Below are 25,437 nucleotides of genomic sequence, written 5' to 3' on the forward strand. Positions count from 1 at the left end.
CCCGGTTTTGTTTTTTTTTTTTTTTTTTTTTTTTTTTTTTTTTTTTCTTTTTTTTTATTCTTGGGCCATGGTTTTTCTAGTATCTGCCCTGAGCTAGGTACCATCAACTTCACAGTGTAGAAGGTTTACTGTTTATTTTATTTTATTTTTTTTGCAGTTAACTAGGGGTACCAAGGTGAGATAGTCTGAAAAGCACTGTACAAATTCACTTTTCCTCAGTGAATTCTTTCTGGTCTGTTTTTAGGCCCAGCCTCTCACCCAAGTTTTCTAACTTTCTTCAGGTCATTTCTGCCCAATCCAGGAGTTCTTAACTTTTTCTTTTTTTCCTTGTTGTTGTTTGAGAGGCAGGATCTCCCTCTGTCATCCAGGCTAGAGTGTAGTGGCGTGATCATAGCTCTTTGCAGCCTCAACCTCAGGCTCAAATGATTCTCCCACCTCAGCCTCGCAAAGTGCTGGGATTACAGGTGTGAGCCACTGGGCCCAACATTCTTAACCTCTTACTAATACAGTATTAGTTGGTTCATGGACTCTTGGAAACCTATAAATTTTCCAGGTGTGTCAGGACCCCAGGCTAAGAACCTTGTACCCAGAGAAATCTGTAACTAAATGTTAAGACTCAGAGATAAAACATGTATATGTTTAGATGATTTACTGTCATGATTACCCTGTGTATCATAAATCAGCTAATTGTTTCAAATTTTTCATTTCTAGACATAGTATAATCATTTTCTTGGATTCTTATTCTATGCCCCCACTCAGGCCCCTTCTCAGACCTGCTAACTCTAGAAATCTATATTTTGACTACATTTCCTAGTTGTTTCTGACATACTACCAGATTTGTCTTATTTTCAGATTCCAGGGGAGAAGTTCAGCATTAGGCTTAACAAGTGGATTTTAAGTAGACACATACCCCTCATTTGATCTTTTGTTGTTGTTATAAGAAATATGCCCTTAATAGAAAAAAATTGTAAATATAGAGACAGAAAAATCATGCTTACTTTTGGACACCATCCAGAGTCAACTGTACATTCCATTTTAGGAATTTCTTTTTTGGTTATTTTTATTCAGTTTTCTTTGTGATCATGCTCTAAAGACAAGCTTGCTTTTGTTTTGCTTTTACTCCTGGCAAGCTGTGAACTAAATTCAATTTTATATTCTGTCATTTTGTTTAATGTAGTGTTAACCTTTCCCTTGTCATTAGAATCTGTGATGATATTTTTAATGGTTATGTGGCATTCCACATTTTGGAATTTAACCTGTTTCCTAATATTGGACATCTGGAATATTTACCTTTTTGCACTTACAAATGGTGATGCACTGATAATTTCTGTGGACAAGGCTGTCTGAATTTCTGATTATATCCGTAATAGATAGAATGCTCAAAATGGTCTTTATATATTGCTTTTGAGGTTAGCCACATTTTATCCTTACCAGCAATGAAATGTTATCATTTTACAAATTATTTTAATGTAATGAATCAGAAGTAGTATCTTTTTAACATTTGTATTGCTTGATTAATAGTTGGAATGGACTGTTTTCCTTTAGAGTCAAGACTTTGATAAATGTTTGTTTAGAGATGTTAGTTTATCTGTTTAGGTCTTAGTATTCTCATTAATTTAGATATAAGTCATATGTAGTAAGAATGATAACCTTTGTCATACTGGTTGTCCTTTTAAAATACTTTCTTTTTTATGTAACATTTTAATTTCTGTATTTCCTGCATTCCTTTTAAGCTTAGAAATAATAATATTTTAAGAAATATTTTATAGAAATAATAATATACACACTTGAAATCAAATGGATATTTCTATAGAAATTGTTTCATATTATGGCTACTATGCCAGTAGATTTTATATTTCAAAACATTGATTAAGCATTAGTTTTATTTCTAGACTGTCCCTTGCTCTTAACCTCCCCAATACTTCCGTATCAAGTACTCATATCCCCTAATAAAACTCAAAAGGATGACACAGGACTGGGGTCTCAGATCCTTTTTTTCACCCCTGGGTGTGCTGTCCCCTCCATCTCCTCGCCAGAGACTGGGCAGGACGAGATCAGATTCTCTATTATTCACTCATTGATTTATTTAGCCTCTAGAGGTGAGTTTATTTTCATAAAGACAGAATACACACTTGGAAGATTTATTGATGTTACCACCATAAGCCTGCATCCTTTTATTTTCATAGATGAAGTGTTCAGAGGACATGAGCCAGGTCAAGCAGCAAACAGATCTGTGTCAGCAGCAGATGTTGTATTGTACGGAGTAAACCTAATTCTGCCTTTGATGTCACAGGATCTCTTGAAGGTAATTAATGAAATTGAATGTCAACATAAAACTATATGTAATTGAAGTTCAAAGATACTTTAGACAAGAATATGTCTGTGATTTAATTAAGTAGTTGTATCTGTTAAATGCACATGAAGATGCAGTTTTTGCATTTTCATTAATGGTTACTTGTGCGTGCTTCTCAGTAACATGGGCCCTTACTCAGTCTCTGTTTCTGCCCCAGAGTCCTGCAGGCACCCACACATTAGTGACTCGTTTTGTCAGGGAGTGCTACAGAAAGAAGCCTGTCCTTTTAGAAACGACATTCTGTTAGCAGTTTTGATTACCTCATAATTTGTCACTAAGGGAATAAAGTAAGTTAAAAGTTTCAGTGTTTTCCTCTGATACTTTCTGAACATCATTCTCAGGTTAAAGGATTGAGCAAAGGAAGGCATTTTCCAAGGGGCACCGTGTAAAAATGGGATGGTAAGCATCCAAGACTGATGCTGTTTTAAAGTTTTTGCACGTTCTGACTACGTTATGCCTTGGTTTTGCCAGTTAATATTGAGGGTGTGGTGGCGGTGAGGCAACATTTTTCTACCATCTATAAGTACCCTAGAGGGAGGTCTCTTGTCATGAGTTCTCATAGCAGGATAAGGGTGGGGATGAGGACATGGGTGGAAAAGAAAGGAGGACTTTGTGTATGTGCCTGTGTGCGTGCACACACACACGGGATAAAGACAAGGAAGGAGAGTAGGAGGAAGTAAGAGAGTAGAGGCTGAGAAGTGTCCAGAAGGTGAGTACGTACGAGAAGAGTGGGTCCTGTCAGATTGCCAGCACAGCAGGGTCGAACCGTGTGCTTCCCTCCTTGAGAACATCTCTAACTATTGGAAACAATGCTGATGATCCATGGTATTCATGCAGCAGCCAGCCAGCAGGATGAGGAAGTTTAGTCAACTCTTCATATTCATTTGCATGTAGGGCTTGTTTAAACAAGCCAGTAAACATTTAAGTGTGTATTTTTCTTAAGTGTGTTTGAACCATATTACCTACTTTTACCTCAGTTCTCTAGGATAGTACAACTGGAAGAATGTTTTTGGAAGCGTAAAGACCGAATACTCTGCTCTGTGCATAGTCTTTACAATTTGTATTAACGTTGAATTTTTTCAACATGCTTGAATGGAAATACATTTTAAAAAAGGTTTTACTCCCAGGTTGTTTAATAATTTTAAATCTGGCTGCCTTGTTTACTTTTTCAGGGTAAACATAGAATATCTGAAATTGACCTTAGCTTTTATTAACTATCTAGAAGATCATTGTTTAGACTGTCTGTTACTTTGTTTCATAGTAGTTACTAAAATATGCCCTTTATTTGTACCTGTTTTACATTTAGTTTGGTCTTCATGTTTTCCATATCTTGTACATGTTTTAAAGAAATCATTATATTTAGAAGCTTGTCAGTTACTTTATTGCATTGATGAAAATAAAATTGGATACTAATGAGCATCCAAATAATTTAATATTTCTTTTTCAGTTTCCAACCCTTTGTAATCAATACTACAAACTAATCACATTTATTTGTGAGATTTTTCCTGAAAAAATACCACAGCTTCCTGAGGATCTGTTTAAAAGTCTGATGTACTCCCTAGAATTAGGAATGACATCATATCCTTTAAATGAACATCATTGTTACCTGTCATTTGGGGAAAAAGATCTTCCTTTAAAGAAAAGTGTTTTAAGTTTACATTTTTCGTTTTCTTTTGTGGTTCAATTTTATTTCTTAAAAAAACCTGGGCCAGGCGCGGTGGCTCACACCTGTTATTCCAGCACTTTGGGAGGCCAAGGCGGGTAGATCACCTGAGGTCAGGAGTTCAAGACCAGCCTGGCCAACATAGTGAAACCCCATCTCTACAAAAATACAAAAAATTAGCTGGGCATGGTGGTGTGTGCCTGTAGTCCCAGCCACTTGGGAGGCTGAGGCAGGAGAATCGCTTGAACCCAGGAGGCGGAGGTTGCAGTGAGCTGAGATTGCGCGGTTGCCCTCCAGCCTGGGCAACGAGAGCGAAACTCTGTCTCAAAAAAAAAAACAAAAACGAAACAAAAACCTGTCACTTCTATAACTGCTCTGTTTCTTTCGTTAGTTTGCCTCGTCCTGTCCTTTCACAGATCTCTGAGGCATTCGGTCCCTGGTTCCAGAGTTACCCCTTCATCAGGGTCCCATTAGTAACGTTGAGCTGGGTCTCTGGTCGTAGCTGTGATTGTAGAGAATAATATGACTTTTTAATAAGGTGTATGTATCATAAACTGAAACAAGCTGTACATCACCAGGCTCAAACCCAGAACCCTTACAGGCGATCTGAAGAACACTGGAAATCTTCTTTCCTTATATAACTCAGTGAAGAGGTTGCCCAGGAGTCTGCTTGTGTGTCTGTATTCATTTCTAGAAACACTCATCCGTTTAACACTAGCTATAATTTTTTTTATCTTTTATAAATCGAATATATCCAATCGAGTTTGTTCTTTGACCTTCATGATCAGAATGAGTTCGGAGGTTTGCCAGCTCTGCCTGGAGGCCCTGACACCGTTAGCTGAACAGTGTGCAAAAGCACAAGAAACAGACTCACCACTTTTTCTAGCAACACGGCACTTTCTGAAGGTAAGATGTCTGTGGTAGGTCAGAAAATCATCTACTTTCAAAAGTATGGTCAGTACACAGAATTCTGCATTCGAATGAGGAAATGCTTCCATTCTTTCGGGGGCGAGGAAACTGTGACTTCGTGTTCACTGTTATTTCCTGGAGATCAACTCTTCATGGACACATTCTCATCCACTATTTTTTGTGTTCTTGAACATTGATGTGGTAAATATTGAGGGAATTTGATATCGTTGATTATTCAGATACCACAGCAAGTTGCAATGTCTTTTTTTTTTTTTAAACATTAAGGAAAATTTCAGATTGATTTAATAAATAGAATAACAACCAACCCTCTCTTTTTCTTTTTTGGACTGGGGAGGGACTGGAGGATATATGATCATCCTATATTTTTATTTATGTCTTAATGTAATTTCAGCTGGTTTTTGATATGCTGGTTTTGCAAAAGCACAACACAGAGATGACCACTGCAGCTGGCGAAGCTTTCTACACGTTGGTGTGTTTGCACCAGGTACTGGACATGCCTCTTTTCAGGGGACTCTTCTCATTCTGTTTTGCAAAGAAATTGTTGAGATAGATGGTGGGTCATTAATCCCCCCTTTCTTATGGGATCTGTGACTCAGTGCCTCAGTTCTGTTTCAGTGGGGCAATATTTCTTAGCTTCTTTATTAGCTTTCACATGTCAGTTTGTGTTTATCTGACAGCTGTTTGACAATTCAAAGCATTTATTTTTTGTCCTCCACCATTATGAACCATCTTTTGTAATGGTCACTGCCCCAAAGCCTGTGCTAGGAATGACGAATACATAATGGGTGTGTGAAGAATTCATGGTTTTGTAAGAGAAACAAGGTGGCAGACAAGGAAGAGTCTGCCTTCAGACAGTATGGAAGACAGTGTTTTATTGCATATTATAGAAAACAGTATATTATTTCATTTTGTTGATCTTTTAAAGACTCTGAAGCATCACTGATAATGGGGTTAATAGAAGAGTTAGGCTAGCTTCCCTGTCTCCCCGCTTTTGATGGAATAGGTGCCTGTGAAATGTATGAAAAGGACCATATTGAATATTTTGCTGCCTCAGTTTCCCATTTTCCTCTCCCATGCATATACACACACATATATATACACACATATATGTATATATACACCTCCCAGCATGGCCAAGAAGCTATGGCATTTTATTTCCATCTTTAAAAAGGGTTTAGAGCAGGTCTTCCACACTATTTTAAAGACCTCCTTTCTCTGGATTTCCTGTAACATCTGTGCCCCAAGCTGAGTGCTCTGGGGCTCTATTTCCTGCCCTCTGCGGTAGGCTGCCACTTCCTGCAGGTGGTACCCCTCTCAACTCTGTGCCCTTTCTCTGTCATTTCATATACTTGTTGCTTACTAGCAAGGTAGTCTTCTTGTCTGCATATATTTAAACCATTACATTCTGATCCTCTCTCCCTCCTTCTTTTCTTTGTTTCTTTTTTCTTTCTCTCTCTTTTTTCTTTTCTTTTATCTCTTTCTTTTCTTTCCTTTCTTCCTCCCTCCCTTCCTCCCTTCCCCTTCTCCCTCCCTCCCTCCTTTCCTCCCCCCCTTCCACCTTCTGTCCCTTCCTCCCTCCCCTCCCCTCCTCTCCCCTCCTCTCCCCTCCCCTTCCATTTTAACATATTTGCACACTGTAGAACAGAGCAGGTTTTAGGAATGGCCAGTATGAAACCTGCTGCCTGGCCCCAGAGGCTCTGCTATCTCACTTTTTTTTTTTTTTTTTTTGAGACACTTTATTACCCAGGCTGGAGTGCACTGGTGCAATTACTGCTCACTCCAGCCTCGGCCTCCTGGCCTCAAGCGATCCTCCTGCCTCAGCTCCCCAAGTAGTGGGGACTACAGGTATGCACCACCACACCTGGCTTATTTTTTGTAGAGACAGAGTTTCACCATGTTGCCCAGGCTTGTATAGAACTCCTGAACTTAAGAAATAATCCACCCTCCTCGGCCTCCCAAAGTGCCTAGGATTACAGGTGTGAGCCCCACGCCTTGCCACCTCTACCATTTCTTATGAGTAGGGAAATGATAGGAGATTATACTTGGTCCCTGTGAACAGGACTGTCCCTTGGATAGGGTAGTCAGGGGTGCCGCTCTGGCTCCATGGTTGGGGATTGGGATGCTGCACCTTACCCTCCTTTTCCAAATGTAATTAACGTTTGGTTTCACCATTTTGGTCTATCATGATACCCCAAGAAGCCAGTGAAAAATTACAGCATGCCAGGCGCAGTGGCTCATGCCTGTAATTTTTGCACTTTGGGAGACCAAGGTGTGTGGATCGATTGAGGCCGGGAGCTTGAGACCAGCCTGCTTAACATTGCAGAACCCCGTCTCTACTAAAAACACAAAAATGAGCCAGGCTGGTGGTGCATGCCTGTAGTCCCAGACTCTTGGGAGGCTGAGGTGGGAGGGTCACTTGAACCCAGGAAGCAGAGGTTGCAGTGAGACAGGATCTCACTCTGTTGCCCAGGCTGTAGTGCAGTGGAGCAGTCATGGCTCACTGCAGCCTCAACCTCCTGGGCTCAAGCGATCCTCCCACTTCAGCCTCCCAGGTAGCTGGGACTACAGCTGTGCACCACCACAACTGCCTAAGTTTTAAATTTTTTGTAGAGGTGGGATCTCACTGTGTTGCCCAGGCTGGTCTCAAATTCCTGGGCTCAAACAGTCCTCCCTCCTCAGCCTCCCAAAGTGCTAGCATTAAAGGCCTGAGCCACTATGTCTGACCAGGCCAGCTTTTTTTTTTTTTTTTTAGACAGAGTCTCACTTTGTCCCAGGCTGGAATGCAGTGGTGCGACGTCCGCTCATTGCGAGCTCCGCCTCCTGGGTTCCCGCCTTTCTCCTGCCTCAGCCTCCCGAGTAGCTGGGACTACAGGCGCCGCCACCTCGCCCGGCTAGTTTTTTTTGTATTTTTAGTAGAGACGGGGTTTCACCGTGTTAGCCAGGATCGTCTCTATATCCTGACCTCGTGATCTGCCCGCCTCGGACCCCCAAAGTGCTGGGATTACAGGCGTGAGCCACCGCGCCCGGCCTCCAGGCCAGCTTTTGTTGAGAGCTTACCTCTGTCCTGGTTGAATTTCCCTTAAGCCTAAACCTTCTTCCACTTTCCTTTTTAAGCCTTTACAATAGAGTATTAAAAATAGAAAATTGGCCGGGCGCGGTGGCGGCGCCTGTAGTCCCAGCTACTCGGGAGGCTGAGGCAGGAGAATGGCGTGAACCCGGGAGGCGGAGCTTGCAGTGAGCCGAGATCCGGACACTGCACTCCAGCCCGGGCGACAGAGCGAGACTCCGTCTCAAAAAAAAAAAAAAAAAAAAAAAAAAAAAAAAAAAAAAAATTTCCCATATTCCTGTATTTACTAAAGTCCTTTTCCTGCCCTTTCTCTAAGAGCTGCTGGGCACAATGCCGGTTTGGAGCTTTCAGAGGGCCCTGCTCCACTTGGAGAAGGCGCTGGAATATATTTCTCCGCCCCCTCCTCCCAAAAGGCTCCTGCCTGTCCTGTCTTTGTGCACACCGCTGTCCTCAGAACTGGGTGTACAATATATCTCTATTAACCTCTGGGGAACTATTGCAGACTTAGATTATATGTAAAATGCAAAATAAATAGGAATAACGTGCTTTGAAGAGGCAGCACAACAAAGTTATTTATCACATGGGTCTTGGGGCTACATTGCCTGGACTCTTGCTTGATCTGGGCCACATCGCTTCACCTCACTGAGTGTCCAAACTTTCACCTCTGGAATAGGAATAGAAACAGTACCGGTCTCAAAGCATTGTTGTAAATGATAGATGAATTAATTCATGTAAAAGGTTTTCAAACAGTAGTACTTAAATGCTGAATTACTCTAAGTGTTAACTCTTAAAATGTGCCCCTGCCTTTTGGAACCCCACAGTCCAGTAACTGATATGATCTACTTGTATGATATTCTAAGGAGGATACTTGTGTTTTCTTTATCTCTTCAATAGGCTGAATATTCTGAACTGGTCGAAACATTACTGTCAAGTCAGCAAGACCCAGTTATTTACCAGAGATTAGCAGATGCCTTCAATAAGCTCACTGCAAGCAGCACTCCTCCCACGCTGGACCGGAAGCAGAAGATGGCCTTCTTAAAGAGTTTAGAAGAATTTATGGCAAATGTCGGTGGTCTCCTTTGTGTAAAATAAACAACATAACTTCATGCTTTAGATCCTTTCTGCAAAGTGCACTGAATTGCTGAAAGTTGACTTGAGTCTTGTCCTATTCCTCAGTTCATTTGGCCATTTTGGATTTTGGAGAGCCTGAAACTTTGATATGTATGTAATACAGTGAAACAGGAGAGGTCAACTTGGCATCAGCTTCTGCTGTTAAGTGTTAGCCACAATCTGTCATACATATGTCTTTTAGATTTTGAATGATTTAAAATTTTCAAAATGAAATTCCATATATGTGCAAACAGATATGGGCACCACGAAATACATATGCAGTGCCTTTTTTCCTTTTAACATAGGTGGCTAGCCAAAGTTTAGAATTTTTGTCATTAAATATGAAATGGATATATGCTAGGTAGTGTTTCTCAACATCTCCATAGATCACCTGCATCACTTGAGGAGCTGGTGAAAAGGTAGATTCTTAGGCCCAGCGCCATCTGTAGACCTTCAGAGTCTTAATGTCTGGTTGTTGGGCCCAGGAGTCTTTATGTTAATAAGCTTCTCCTTTCCGTCACCCCAAAAGTTTTGAATCAATGAAAGAGACATTGAAAACTCTTCAGAGGTTTTATGCTTTCTAGCTTTTCCTCCCTTTGATGATTGGGTTTATAATTCAGCAGGAAGGGGAGACATCACCAGGGGTTTGTTGGCTTTTTCTTAGCTTGCTTTCTTGCTTGCTTGCTTTTCTTGCTTTCTGTCTCTTTCTTTCTTTTCTCTCTGTCTCTCTTACATCAATCCAGTGTTGCAGGTTTTGTGTGATACAAGTCACTAATCATACTCTGATGCCTGAACTTGAGGAGGAAAATACATGTATATTTTTGTTCTATAAAAATAACCTTAGGAACTGTAGCCATTTCATTGCCTTAATTTTAAGAGGAAAGTACAAAAACAGCTGATTTGTTTTAGTAAGAAACCACGTCTTGATGCTTCAGAGTTGGTTTAGGGTGTTAGCTGCTGTGAGCCTGTTGCCCCTTTTGATCGTGTATTTATGTAGGTTTATCGGTGAAATGAAAGGCTTGTTCCCGTCTAGTCTAACTTTTTGAGTGTGTTTCTCTCCAGCCACATAGCCCATATCTATTCTAAATGGCTTGCTTAAGCAATAATTATTGTAAAGGATGTGAATTACTGATTCACACAGACTATTGCACGTTGGGGCATTAGGGGCAATAATTCTTCTCCAGTCACGGGAGCCAGTGAATTTAATTTCAGAGGTTAAAAATTCACTTTAGATCCTCTAGTTTGATCTTTTAATCAGGATTTTTATACAGCTGCCATGCTCCCCTAATTCAGTGTGCCAGCTTACATTGTGGAAATAAAAGCTAATTTATACACAGCAGGCATATGAAACTCCACTCATTGCAATACTTTCACAACACAGTGACAGGTAGAGGACTGTGGCACAGGTGCACTCATGAAACTCTGCTTCCACCATGTTCCTGATACCTATCTGCTACACCATTCTGCAAATACAGTTTTTCTACCTGATTGCATATAGCATATATGTCATTACATGTGATGCTGTGCAAAACTTTGTATAATTCTGTGTTATTAACAGTTAACAAAACTGGAGCATCTAAATTACATCCAACCTGTGCATGTGATGTTAGGTAGATGTGAATGCAGGGCCTTGGGCCATAACTTACATTTCTCTCAATTTGATCACCATTGAGTCACAATTAAGGGGAAGCAAAAACATCTTGAAAAGACTGCTAGGAAGGAAACTAATACCAGTCATCCTGAAGTACACGTTTCTGTATTTTTAAAAATGCTTTGATGCATTTATTTTTTGGTGTTTTTTTTTTTCCCTTAAAAAACCTGAAGTGACATGCAGCAGTAATCTGTTTGTTCTGCATTGTTCTTGGTGTTGTGTGTCCCAGCGCCCTCCGGCTTTCTCAGCTGCTGTGAATTATGTGTATCTGTGTGTGCTAAGTACAGTCTCTTTACCAAAGGGCACTGAAACACACAATTGACTGGACAGGTCCACGCGCCATGACAAAACTATAATCAAGGTATTAAAAATAAAGATGAGTGGGAAAGGAATGCCTTGGTAAGTAAAAAGGCATCTATATGTAACAGCTTTTATCCAGATGGCAACATATTTGCAGAATTTGCCCAGATCCTATTACAATACTGAAAATAGAAAATCTCACCTCCATATTCCTGAGGTCTAATTTCATTAGACTAGTTTTAGTTTAAAAAGACCTTCCTCAGATTGGACCAAATAATACTTAACGAGATCACCAGAATGTTGAATGTTGGCACACTGGGGTGAGGAGAAGCCACTACCATTTTTTAGGTGATGGGGATGCCACTGAGTTGCAACAGCTAGACCTTTTCCGGGTGGTTGTGTGCGTGTTTGCCTGATTGGATGCTTGTTCACTTTGTGTTTTATTTTGTCCAGTTTTGTCTTGAGTGTGTTTATTAACTTCTCCTGTCTTGTTTTGTTTTAATGCTCTTGGCCCAGTGGGTCTCAAGAACACTGGCTTAAATCTAGTCAGTTTTTTTTCTGTTAAAACTGACTGTTGTTAAAACATTTTTTAAAACAAAAACATTATTTGTACCCTCTTTTATATATGTCAAAGGGATACTGTCAAGTATTTCATTTTTAGATTTTTGTTTTATAAAATTTCTGTTGTTCGTATAGTATCCTTTAACCTCTAGTTTTCCATACATTCTTTGTTTCTCGTTTTCCTTGACCCATTTATTTCCCAAGGCAAAATCACGAAAGACTTTGTACTTTCACAGTCTGTTACTGTAGTAGCACCGGTAACTGTGTTCTTGTTTTGTTAAAAGGATTGATTTGCTTTTATGGTCCTTATGCTGGATGGGTGGCTGCCTCAGTAGCAACACTACCTGACAGTATTCGACAGTGTCCTTTCCAACACCGTTATTCGGGTCTTACAGGCTGGCCATCTCTGTTAGAAGACAGTCGCATGTTAACATCACTGCATTGAGTTTTTGTCTGGTGTAAAGTGTGACATTTAATGTAAACAAACCGCAGGTTTTTTTCAAACTAATTTTAAGAATTTAGTCTTATTTCATTGTAAACTGTGTATCTAATTATTTACATTACTCTGTTCAGATGAGATGGTTACTACTACTTGTCCATGAATTTCATTTGAAAAGCAACTATCTATACAATTTCCCCCATCAGCATTATTTAACACTCCCCTTAACTGTCTTTGAACTTTCTCTTTTACCAAAAATGTCAAGTCTTTATAGTTATAATATCACCATGTTTCCCATTTCTGTTAATACTTCTATGAACCCCTCAAGTATTGAAGGGAACTAGCTGTCAGTTTCAAGGATTACAAGTTTGAGTCTCCTAATATACAACATCATTCTGAACCCTGAAATAATATTTTTCTCTGTTATAATTTTTATCTGTGTGCCACCTCTGTTGTTAGAGGTGGTTGTCAGTAGACCTTACTGAGTTAGTTGTCTTTAATGAGGAGTTATTATTGGTTCCTGAATAAAACATTAACCTTTTAAGTCAGAAGGAACCTCAGGACTTCTTAAGGTTTGTTTGTATTTTTTAAAACCAGAGAATAAGGAACTGATTTGGCTATGAGGTTTAACATTATAATTTTCTGTAAGCTTTCCCACAAAACAGCATTGTTGATTTGAAGATATTATAATGTGTTAAACTGTTTTTTAAATGGAAGTGGTTATTCTCCGACTTGGTAACTATGTTCTGAAAACACTGCATTTAAGAATTTTTAAAAATTCGTTTTCTAAAATTAAAATGTCCAAATTAGGCATATTGCTGAGCTCAGATTGATGTGAAGTGCCGTGGTTCCGGCTGAATTTTAAGCATATTTTCATTTAGATATAAAATATGTGAAGTATGCTTGGTTGATTATAGTGGGAACCCATGACATAGTTCACCAAAGAATATGTTTGGTTCAATAAAAATAGAAGTTTCATACTGGGCATTCATTCTGTTTTAAGAGAATGAATGAAGAATCGGTTTCCTGCTGTAGCGCTCTATGGGGAAGTCTTAGTAAAGACTGGAATGCTGAAGCCGGCTGTGGCAGTTCCCTCCTAAGAGTTGGGCGGTGTAGCTCGCCCATGACCCGCGTGAAGCTCACGTCTTTACCCTCCTCTCCCACTGTGGTTTGATATTTCCCTGTTCCCAGGCCCTCCCAGCAATTGGAGAGATGTTTTTTTTTTTTTTTTAAATTTTGGTTTTGGTTTGTTTTTTTCCCCCCAGTCTGCATTCTTAGGCCTCTTAGCTATTAGGAACTGTCAGATACATACTAGTAGCTAATTTTCCTAGCCTGAAATTACATACTGCATCTGCACTATGTACCTACTGGGGATCTGACCTCAAGTGTTTTCTGAGCCCAGGCTTCCTGGTGTGGTGTCTTTTACCACATAAAATTATTACAGATTGCAAATGTTGGTATTGTGATTTGATTCTCTGTACAAAGAAAGAAGCTCTACGCAGTGAGTTTGTGGTTTAATGGTCACAAAAATGTTAGCACTGCTACCACTCAGCACGTGTAAAATTTTTTAAATTTATAAATATTAAAATTTTAAACTTCCACTAAGACTTTTCAGTTTTTTTTAAAGACCCAGGGATGAGTGTACTGTTTAAATATTTACCTCTATTAACATAACTAATGAAGGTATAAAGTTGCATTTAGTTTTTCAGAAGATGCTGCAATATGGTTTTAGGAAATAAATTAAGGCCACGTATTGAGCCAGTTATAGGCCGAATATCAGGTTGATAAAATTTTATTTGTATTTTTAAAATTCATAAATGGGAGTTAAAATGTGTCTTGTCACTAAATATTTTTATTACATGTTTGTTTTGACCATGTGTGATTTGTTCGTGGGTATTTAGCTAGACTCTTTTATGAAACTCATTGAAATGGTGCTAGTTTCTTTACCATTATAGGAATATTGACACTGGGGACATTACACAGTCCTAAAATAATTTTAAACTTAAAAAAATGAAGACATCTGTACAGATAAAAATCAAGATTTGCATTACCTTCTGGGAGAACCCCTGGTACTCACAGCATATCCAGTATTAGAAATATAACAATTCTGTCTATATTTTATAATATTTATCTCAGCCCACAGCCTTAAAAACAATTTCACAGTTAAGTGATTATCTTTGGTGCATATTTAGTAAATACTTTTAGCAGTTTGAGTCATTCTTTTTGGCCTTTCAGGGAAAGTGGTGAATTACCATCTTATTGTGTGCTAGACAAATCCACCCTTTGCCTAGTGTTAAATCTTGTAAACATATGAAGTGAAAAGTTAATTTTTAAAGAAAATGCATTTTAAAATGTTCATTTTAACCTGAATATGCTTTGAATATTCTTTGATTTGTAATGCTGTTATTTAGGTTATATTGAGATTTATTCCCCTCCAAAGGTGGATAAAGAAAAGTTGTTTAAGAAAACCAATTAGAGTGTATTTTTGTTTCCTTTCTTTCATTACCAAGTGTGGGGCCATACACACAAGCTAATCATCTGTCATTTGAGAGCCACAGATGATTTCAAAGGTCCCAAATATATAAAAATCTGTAACTGCTTTTTAAAAAGACATCTTTAATGGGGCTCTCCAAAAATACAGTTTGGTTGCTTATGAGTGACGCCTTTGACTGGCTGATTAGATTATAAGACAGTTTTGATTGTTTGTTTTTTGAGACGGAGTTTTGCTCCGTCGCCCAGGCTGGAGTGCGGTGGCGCGATCTCGGCTCACTGCAAGCTCCTCCTTCCGGGTTCACACCATTCTCCTGCCTCAGCCTCCCGAGTAGCTGGGACTACAGGCGCCACCACCACACCTGGCTAATTTTTTGTATTTTTAGTAGAGACGGTTTCACCGTGTTCCCCAGGATGGTCTCGATCTCCTGACCTCGTGATCTGCCTGCCTCGGCCCCGCAAAGTGCTGGGATTATAGGCGTGAGCCACTGCGCCCGGCCTTCTTTGTTTTTTTAAACATAGGATCTCAGATCGGGTCTTGTGCATTCTATGTAATCTCAAATGGCAATTCAGTTTGACTTCTTTTAAAACTAAGTGGAAATGGTATATTTGGTGAAATAAATGAAATAATCTTTTGCTGGGAAATTCCACACAGCACCCCCTGCAGCATCCTGTCTCAGTTCTGGTGTATAATTCAACCTCCTACTGAGTGTCCCTGTAAATTATTTTTAATATATAGCGTGAGAGTGAACTGAGGTACGTCATTGCTGTTTCCCAGAGATGATGAATGAACAAAAACAAATAGGATCTGCTCAACATTTTTATTCCCATAGTAGTGAGCAGTTTTGTTCTTGTTTTGATAATGTTCATTTCTGCCTGCTTTACCATCTTAGGCTTCAAATACTCCTTTAAGAAAGCCCGAGATATATTGAGTAGTGGAACTTCTTATTTGTACACCTGTTTATAACTGCACTGCCCTGGATGTTATGGTTGTTTCTAAGGACTTACCTGGTAAAGCTACTTGAACTGGTAGACTGCAGGGTAGAGGCAGACCTAGATTCAATTTCTAACTAACCTACATAGGGCTTACATTAATTTCCACAGGTCTGTTATCCATACCATGAGCTTATAAGTGTTCCAAAGAAAAAATTTAAAAGTGATGGATAAAATACAATAGTAGATGTTCAATAAATTCCATTGTATTTAAAGATGATTTCTGAAAACACATTTCATTTTATTAGATAAATGTATCCTAACACTAGGTCTGATACCTAATAGTCAATTGCTTTTAAATCCATGCTGTAATATCTTCATATTGATACTAGGTTGTAGCCCTAGCCACAGCCACCCTAGGGATATTGGGGTAGAATTCACCATATTTATTTACTGTATCTTTTTTTAATGAGAAAATGGATCTGTTTATGTCAACTATCTTAGTCTGTTCTATTTAAGTCAACTATCTTAGTCTGTTTGGTGCTGTTACAATACCTGAGACTAAAGAACAGAAACTTACTCTCTCATTTCTGGAGGCTGCCCTTCTCCTTCCATGGTGTAGAAGAGGCAAGAAAGCCGTCACCAGATGCTGGCAAGAGAGAATCAACTCCCTCCTTCAAGCTCCTTTGTAATGGGACCTAATTTCATTCATTAGGGAGGAACTCTCTTGGTCTAATCACCTCTTAAAAGCCTCACCTCTTCATACTGGCACATTGGCAACAATTGAATTTTGCAAGGGAGCTGTTCAAAGCACAGCAACAAGGATTTTATTTTCTGCTGAATATGCACCTATTATTTCTACAACAATGAAAAAATCCTAACAGTGATTCCCAAAGTGAGTTTCATGCATTAGTAATTCTTAAAAATAATTGTTATTAAATACGTTTTGATAAAATGGGTTTCTTCAGTGCATTAAGTTGAAGGCTTTAATACATTAATGCCTATTGTGAAACTCAGAAGAAGAGTTTAACCAGATTTTCCTGATTTTTACTTTATACAATCTTTTCTCAAAGTACTGTATAGGACTAGAAATCTAAGGAATATCCTTTGCAACATGCTTAGGATAATTCGAATAACTGATAAAGCAGTCAATGGAAGAAAACACGTGAATCTGTTTTGTAATTACAGGTAATTTGTTTGTTGTTGTTTTAAGAAAACTGAGTCTAGTGTGGTTTTTGTTTTTTTTTTTTTGAGACAGACTTCCTCTGTCACCCAGGCTGGAGCGCAGTGGCGTGATCTTGACTCACTGCAACTTCCACCTCGCGAGTTAAGCGATTCTCCTGCCTCAGCCTCCCAAGTAGTTGGAAATACAGGCATGTGCCACCACACCCGACTAATCTTTGTATTTTTAGTAGAGATGGAGTTTCGCCATGTTGACCAGGCTGGTCTCAAACTCCTGACCTCAGGTGATCTGCCCACCTCGGCCTCCCAAAGTGCTGGGATTACTGGTGTGAGCCCTGCACCTGGCCCCGAGTCTGGTTTACTTTCTTTTTTGCACCATTTCTGAAGAGAAGCAATATGAACAACAATCATTGGTGAATACACAAAAGGAATAATTCCTGAATTGAAATTGAAGACATCCTTCATGTCCAATTTAACTGGACAAGTAATTTTCCCTTTAATGAGACTGTACTCCTCTGATATTTTACATGTTTATGATTTGCAAAAACCATTAAATTACAGTGCACAGGTTTCACCCGGAAAATATTAATCTTACTGTATTACTGTCATGCTGTCTGAGCAATGAGGTCTAGTGAAGGTATAAAAAACTCTTTGACATCTATGGTCACTTTAATAGTAAAAATAGTATATAGTAAAATACATGAAGATAACATGTCATATGCTATTAAAACATTGTCAGCTTTGAAAGAAAATGATCTACTGTTTCAGTCAGACTCGACTGAATGTAAACTTCTGTTTAAAGTAGTTATAAGCTGAGGCAGTCTCTTGTTTATTGAACACCACCTCCATAAAAAATGCACTCATAAAAGTTGGTTATTGTTTCTCAGTTTGTATTAATTTCTTTCTTTTCTTTTTTTTTTGAGACAGAGTCTCACTTTGTTGCCCAGACAACAAAGTGGCCGGATCTCAGCTCACTGGGTTCATGTCATTCTCCTGCCTCAGCCTCCCGAGTAGCTGGGACTACAGGCGCGGCCACCACGCCCGGCTAATTTTTTTATATTTTTAGTAGAGATGGGGTTTCACTGTGTTTGCCACGATGGTTTCTATCTCCTGACCTCGTGATCCGCCCACCTCAGCCTCCCAAAGTACTGGGATTACAGGCTTGAGCCACCGTGCCCGGCTGTGTTAATTTCTTTTAGTTTTTTTTTTTTTAAACATATTTTCTTCCTGTTCCTTTTCCAGAATACACCTGATCTTGAAATATTTGGTTAATAGACTTGTCATCAATTCAAAACAAAGTCAAAATGTAGCATGGGTTATTATAAACAGGAAATAGTTCTTAAAATGGAAATTACAGTACCTCCAAAGTTATAAACCTACTGTTTCATGAACTACTTACTGAATAGCATCATTTGCCAGCTGAACAGTTTATATCCTTACCTTATACCAGAAAGGATTTTCACATTGCTCAGCAGAATATATAAAATTTAGCACGATCATGAAATTGGTAAAGAAAATGGACGAAAGGGAGGTAGGAGCATAATATAGATTGAGTTCTTGGGGAATTGAAAACAAATACTTTGTATCACTTATAATTTGGTAACTGCTAAAACGTAAGGGAACCTTTTAATAATCAGTGCCTGTATGTGCCAGATAATTAAGGTGTTGTTGACGAAAATCGTACGTACTTATGGTGCTAGATGTCTAAATATATATATTGATCAACCCACTCAACACTGAAGACCCTGAAAACCTAACGAGTTTTAAAGGTTCCCCTCCCAACACCGCCAATCCCTTAAATTTTACCAAAGCCTCAATTTGATGTCAACATTTAAAGTCAACGATTTGATTAAAAGACTGAGCAATCGACCAATGAAGCCTTGACTTTGAAAACCTACTTTGCACTTTGACTCAGTGCAAAACAGTGGGTTTAACTTTCATTAGGATCTTAATTTCTTTTTTTTTTTTTTTTAGGCGGAGCCTTGCTCTGTCACCCAGGCTGGAGTAGCTGTGGTGTGATCTCGGCTCAGCTCCCGGGCTCCAGCGAGTCTCCCGCCTCAGCCTCCTGGGTAGCTGGGATTACAGGCGCAGGCCACCACGCCCAGCTAAGTTTTGTATTTTTAGTAGAGAGGAGGGTTCCCCATGTTGGTGAGGCTGGTCTCGAACTCCTGGCCTCAGGTGATCCGCCCGCCTCGGCCTCCCAAAGTGTTGGGATTACAGGTGTGAGCCACCACGCCCTGTAAGGGCCTTAAATATCTCTTGCCACCATTCTTGGAGCCAGCTGATGAGACAAGTGAAGGAACGACTCCCAGCTGGAGGCAATCCCCACGATTGTAAACGCGAGAGTGAGACGCTGCCGGGAGATGGCCTGTCTTGCGCAAGCGCCTGGGCGGGAGGGTCTGCGCCTGCGCGAGCGCCACTCTGGTCAGCCCCTCCCACTGCTCACGGCGAGTCTGGGCGACTGCGCACGCGCGGCTGGTGAGTGGCGGGTTCGCGCGCAGCTGTGGGGTTGGCTGCGCGCCGCCGAGGGGTTTTGGACTGGGTTAGGTGCCTTTCGTGAGTTTGTTTCTCACCCTTTTTCCAGGGCGGTAGTGGTGGAAGAGTTTAGTTAGCGGTGGCTGGCGGACGCCTGAGGGAAGGAGCTGGCGCTGGCCTGAGAATGGGTCCTGGTTGCTGGTTGGGCGCGGTCGGGCCTCGTGTCTGGGTCGCTGGAAGGGGCCGCGTCCTGGGCCGCGCACGTTGGCTTCCGGGCCTCAGGCAGCCTTGGTGCTGAGGGGAGCGTGAACCCCTAGGCTGCGGCAGCGCGTGGAGGCCTTCCTTCCGAGTAGAAACAGGACTCGGCCTGCGGTCCTTTCCATCTTTGCTCTCAGAAGTTCGCGGATGGAGTTTGCGAAATACCCGACCAAGCTTGACTGTCCGCTGCTGGAGGGCGGGCACCCGCGACGCCTGTCGCCGGGGCTTCTGAGGCGGGTCCCCTGCCGGGTGCGGGGGCTGCGAGGTGGAATAGACTAGGACGAGGACGGCTTTACTGCGAAACGGCTTCACGGCTGCTGCCTTGACTCGAAAGCCAGTAGCTTCGGAGGTGCGGAAGAAGCGCTGGGACGATCCCGGAGGGAGCCACGTGTCAGACAGGAAGGCCTTCCTGATGGGGTTGTGCTTACACGCGGTGTCCATCACAACGTCGCACTGCACACCTACGACCTGCATTTCACTGTAAGCGTTACCTCCTTTTAAAGTTAATTTAAAACAGGATACATAGAATTCTGGAAAGCAGTAAGGAAGGAACTGTTTGAGGCAGGGGGACTCAAAGATGAAAAGAGAATGAAAACCTTTGGCCCTTTTCTGGACGTAAATTGGATTAAGGGTAGAATCATACAGCAATCTATAAAAAGTATTTGGAGAATATCTAGGCCTTACCCATTCGTAGAGGGAGTCTCGCTCTCCTGCGGTTTACTCGAGTCTGGGATGGCTCCTAGGTTAATGCTCTTTCTGCTGGATCACACTATCTTAACCTAATTTCACACAAGAATGAATGTGGAAATTATAGTATGGTGGTTTTGCCCTAAGTAAATTTGATAACATGGAAAGTGAGTAATTTTATACAAAAAGAGACTAACCACAGCCCATGAGAAGGCAGCTAATCCCTGCTTACGCTGCAAGCCAACGTGTCCGACCCTTTGGTCAGGCTGTTCCATCCTTCTGAAATCCTCACTCTTCATGCTTACCTTTCCGTCAGGCGAGGTGAAACTCCACCTGCTCTTTCACTGCTCTCCCCACTCAGGTCCCTTCACTCTGATCCCAGGGCGCGAATGGTGCTTCTCTATAGAGGGCCTCCACCTTACCGTTGGTGTTCGCCATGTGTCTGCCTAACCTAGAATTTTTCAGCTGCAGCTTGTAGGGTGGGATACTTCTTTGATGTGGAGGGCTGTCTTGTGAATTTTAAGTTCGGCAGCCTCTACCCACCCATGCCAGTAGCACCCTCCTCCCCATTTATGGCAACCAGAATGTCTCCAGGCATTACCAGATGTTCCCCTTAGCGACAAAAGGGCTCCTCATTCTGTGAGAACTGCTGATCTAGAGTCTCATTAACCATCTAGTCTTTCCCAGGGATGGTTTCTCTTGATTTATTTTTTTCCTTTGAATGGGCTGTACTTTCCTGTTTCTTTGTGTGCCTTGTAATTTTTATGTTGAAAATTGGGCATTTGAATAATAATGTGATAACTCTGGAAGCCTTTGTGTTTGAATGTCTCAGTTCTTAGATGTCTGGCTTCCCGAAAGGGTAAAAAAGAAAAGTAAAAGCATGGGGGAAAGGTGTTGGCCCTTTAAATCTGCCGAAAGTCACTTTAGCCAGAGGGAGAGGGGCTTGCAACAATGACTGCCACCTGTGTTTTTGACTGTCTTATCAGAAGCAGCAAAGGTAGTCAGAACAGATTATTCCAATGTTTGAAAGACGGTATTTCCTGTAAGTTTTATGCAAGGTGTTTCCTCAATGTGTGCATAGCCAAGCTGCTCCTGGAACTATTGTGTGTTTACTTAGACTTTGTGTTTGCCTATTTGGCATGTATTAATTACAGGGATAAACTAAAGGCTAAAGTTGTTTACATCATCCTTTTTTTTTTTTTTTTTTTTTTTTGAGACGGAGTCTGGCTCTGTCGCCCAGGCTGGAGTGCGGTGGCCGGATCTCAGCTCACTGCAAGCTCTGCCTCCCAGGTTTACACCATTCTCCTGCCTCAGCCTCCCGAGTAGCTGGGACTACAGGCACCCGCCACCTCGCCCGGCTACCTTTTTGTATTTTTTAGTAGAGACAGAGTTTCACCGGGTTAGGCAGGATGGTCTCCATCTCCTGACCTCGTGATCTGCCTGTCTCGGCCCCCAAAAGTGCTGGGATTACAGGCTTGAGCCACCGCACCCGGCCTACATCATCCTTTTAAGCCCTCTCTTGTGTGTGCACAAACCTCATATCACAGACTTCCTGGTGACAACCATAGAATGCCTGTTTTTGCTTTATGCCCTATAGGGGATGTCCCTACCTAGATCCTTCCCACTTATTTAGCAATAAAGGCATAGTCTCAGGTCCTTTCTCTGCTTTGTGCTCTCTGCTCATGACAGAGTTTCATGTGGCCCCCTGTGGCATGCCATGACCCTCATTTCTGGGGAGAATTGTAACATAAAACTTTCTTTTCAATGGCATTGATCTCTCCATGTCCTCTCTGTCACCTTTATAAATTAAGACTTAAAACAAGAGTGCATGCATAGCTGCTTGTCAGGGGCCTGGAGGGTGAGAATGGGTAGCTGCTGCTGATCAGAGAGCTGAAATTCGCTGAAATTAACCACTATTTACCATCTAAGCCTTCCAATAGACCCTTCAAAAGATTGAGGTGTCCAGTCTTTTGGCTTCCCTGGGGCACACTGGAAGAAGAATTGTCTTGTGCCACACGTAACATACACTAATAGCTGCGAATCTGGGTAGGCCAAGATGGCTAGAGTGCAAGGCTGAGTACCAGAGAGAAGAGAGAAAGAACTCCAAGTATCTGCAGAGGGACCTCCTTGAGAAACTACTGGAAGATAGGGAAATAAACATCTGAAAAGATTTGAAGGAACAGTACCTGACTCATTCAAGACCAAGAATAGTGGCTTTTTCTACCAGCTGGACTGGAAAACCTCATAATTTATGGGGCATTGGATAGAGTACTTCAAAGGGTTTTGCCTCAGTAATGGGGTGTAATCAGTCTAGACTAAGTGCTGCTCTGCTCTTGTCTAACAGTCTTGAAAATGAGACCTGAAAGGATCAAATTGTTTCCAAGTAACTAAACTGTGTCTCAGTGCAAATCAAGAATAATTATATAGGAATACAGAAATATACAGCATACAAGTTAAAATTCACAATGTCTGGCATTCAATAAAAAAAACTATCAGACGTAAAAAAGCAAGAAAATACAATCCATAATGGGAAAATCAGTCCACTGTAACTGACCCAGAATAGATATATGTTAGAAGTAGTGGACAAGGATGCTAAAATAAATTTATATTCTATGCTTTCAAAAAGCTACAGGGAAGATTGAACATGTTAACTGGAAATATGCAAATAAAAACTCATGTAACTTTTGGAGATGTCTGAGATGAAATGTCTGTGGTGAAAATTACACTGTAGGGGATTAATAGATCAGACACAGAAGAAAAGAAGATTAGTAAACTTGAACACTAGAAGTAGAAGCCATCACAAATGAAATACAAAGAGAAAGAAGTTTAAAATGAAGAAAGCATCAAAGACCTGTGATGCAATATGAAGCTGCTAAATGTGTGTGTAATTGGAGTCCCTGAAAGGGAAGGGCGGCAGAAGATTATGTAGGAAATAATGGGCAGAGTTTTTCCAATTTTGGTGAAAAACTATAAACCCACAGATCTAAGAAGCTCAATAAACACGAAGTACAAGAAATATGTAAAAAACCACACCAAGGCACATAATAATCAAATACCCAAAACCAGTAATTTGAAAACCTTAAAACCTTAAAACCTTAAAACCTTAGAAACCTTAGAAAACCTTAAAAGAGAGAAAGACCTTAAAACCTTAAAAGAGAAAGAGAAAGACCTTAAAAACCATAGAAAAGAAAGACATGAAGAAAAATAAGAATTACAGCAGATTTTATGTGTGGAAACAATGCTACTGGGGAGGCTGAGGCAGGAGAATCGCTTGAAATCAGGAGGCAGAGGTTGCAGTGAGCCAAGACTGCATCACTGCACTCCAGCCTGGGCGAAAGTGAAACTCCATCTCAAAAAAAAAAAAATCAAGGGAAGAAACAGAAAGCAAATAATGAAATAGCAGGCTTAAGCACAATATATCAATAATAACATTAAGTGTAAAAGGTCCAAATGCACCAATAAAAGAACTTATCAGTAAGGATTTATTTTTTATTTTTATTTTTGAGCTGGAGTCTCACACTGTTGCCTGGGCTGGAGTGCAATGGCACGATCTCACTCACTGCAACCTTCGCCTCCTGGGTTCAAGCGATTTTCCTGCGTCAGCCTCCCGAGTAGCTGGGATTACAGGTGCCCTCCACCATGCCTGGCTAGTTTTTGTATTTTTAGTAGAGACCAGGGTTCACTATGTTGACCAGGCTGGTCTCGAACTCGTGACCTCATGATCCACCCGCCTCAGCCTCCCACAGTGCTGGGATAACAGGCATGAGCCACCCACCGCGCCTGGCCAGGATTTTTTTTTTAGAAGAAAACTATGTGCTGCCCACAGGAAACTCACTTCAAAATTAGCGGGGTGTGTGTGTGTTGAAAGTGAAAGGAAGGGGAAAATATATACCATAGAAGCTTTTTTAAAAAAGCATGAGCACTTTTATTGATAGCAGGTAAAGTAGACATAAGAGTAAAGAAGTCAACTCGGTGGTGGCCTGTGCGCAGACCAGACTTTGCTCGTTCTTGCGCGCCTCGCTCCGCTTTTCCTCCGCAACCATGTCTGACAAACCCGATATGGCTGAGATCGAGAAATTCGATAAATCGAAACTGACGAAGACAGAGACTGCAAGAGAAATATCCACCGCCTTCCAGAGAAATGATTGAATAGGAGAAGCAAGCAGGCGAATCGTGATGCGGCGTGTGCCGCCACTATGCACTGTACATTCCACAAGCATTGCCTTCTTATTTTACTTCTTTTAGCTGTTTAACTTGTAAGATGCAAAGAGGTTGGATCAAGTTTGAATGACCGTGCTGCCCCTTTCACATCAAAGAACTACTGGCAACGAAGGCCACGCCTGCCTCTCCCATCTGTCTATCTGGCTGGCAGGGAAGGAAAGAACTTGCATGTTGGTGAAGGAAGAAGTGGGGTGGAAGAAGTGGGGGTGGGATGACAGTGAAATCTGGAGTAAAACCAAGCTGACCCAAGGTGTCCTGCAGGCTGTAATGCAGTTTAATCAGAGTGCCAATTTTTTTTGTTGTTGTTGTTAAAATGATTTTGATTATCTGAATGCACGATTTTTTAATATGCAAATAAGTTTTAAAACTTAAAAAAAAAAAGTAAAGAAATCACCAGAACAACAACAACAGAATTACATAATGATGAGTGAATTCATCAAGAACAAACTACAATTCTAAGAGTGTACGTACCAAATGAGAACAATTTAAATTACATGAAGCATGAAGTAAAAACTGAATCCACAATTACAGCTGGGTACTTCAATTCCCTCTCAGCAATCGATAGAACTACTAGATGGGAAACCAGGAAGGATACAGGGGACTTAATAACACCATTAACCAAAAGGATCTCTTCACATTTATGTAACCCTTCACCCAACAACATCAAAATACACATTATTTTCAAGTATTCATGGAACATTTCACCAACATAGGCCATATCCATAGCCATTACACAAACTTCAGCATTTGAAAAAAGTATTGAAATTATACATGCTAGAAAACCTAACGAAAATCTCCAAACACTTGGAAATTAAACAGTGTACTTCTAAATAATATATGAGCCAGACAGAAATTTAAAAGTACACTGAACTGAATGAAAATGGGTGAAAAAGTATACAAATTTGCTGGGATGTTGCTAAAAGGGAATTTAAAGCACTAAACGCTTAAATTTGAAGAATGGTCTCAAAACAGTGTTCTAAACTCCCAGATCAAAAAGGTAGCTTAAAACAAAACAAATGCAAAGAAAGTAGAAGGAAGGAAATGAAAGGCACAAATCAGTGAAATTGAAAATAAAGTCAATGATGCAAAACTTATGTTTTTTTTTTGTTTTTTTTTT

The 25,437-nt window shown here is 40.6% G+C and overlaps 2 protein-coding genes and 1 pseudogene across 5 annotated transcripts in view; all 3 read left to right on the forward strand.

Moving 5' to 3' along the window:
• XPO4 (exportin 4) overlaps window positions 1-13,931 on the forward strand; it is a 77,027-nt gene extending 63,096 nt beyond the window's left edge. For 2 of the 4 annotated variants that reach the window (XM_017859164.1, XM_017859186.1), the window contains 5 exons: window positions 2,187-2,305; window positions 3,801-3,931; window positions 4,805-4,922; window positions 5,338-5,430; window positions 8,908-13,931. In XM_017859164.1, the coding sequence (XP_017714653.1) occupies window positions 2,187-2,305; window positions 3,801-3,931; window positions 4,805-4,922; window positions 5,338-5,430; window positions 8,908-9,105 (659 nt within the window). In that variant the 3' untranslated portion in view covers window positions 9,106-13,931. Of the gene's footprint in view, window positions 1-2,186; window positions 2,306-2,510; window positions 3,771-3,800; window positions 3,932-4,804; window positions 4,923-5,337; window positions 5,431-8,907 lie in introns of those variants that run through there. The other 2 variants (XR_001882753.1, XM_017859174.1) reach the window with 2 other exon arrangements.
• A 5,872-nt stretch (window positions 13,932-19,803) lies between these two features.
• EEF1AKMT1 (EEF1A lysine methyltransferase 1) overlaps window positions 19,804-25,437 on the forward strand; it is a 46,684-nt gene continuing 41,050 nt past the window's right edge. The window contains exon 1 of the mRNA XM_017859206.1: window positions 19,804-19,892. The gene's annotated coding sequence lies outside the window, so the exon portion shown is untranslated. The remainder of the gene's footprint in view (window positions 19,893-25,437) is intronic.
• Window positions 23,936-24,276, forward strand: LOC108519924 (thymosin beta-4 pseudogene; annotated as a pseudogene).

The sequence above is a fragment of the Rhinopithecus bieti genome, unplaced genomic scaffold (assembly GCF_001698545.2).
Source record: "Rhinopithecus bieti isolate Rb0 unplaced genomic scaffold, ASM169854v2 scaffold_3057, whole genome shotgun sequence".
Taxonomy (NCBI): Eukaryota; Metazoa; Chordata; class Mammalia; order Primates; family Cercopithecidae; genus Rhinopithecus; species Rhinopithecus bieti.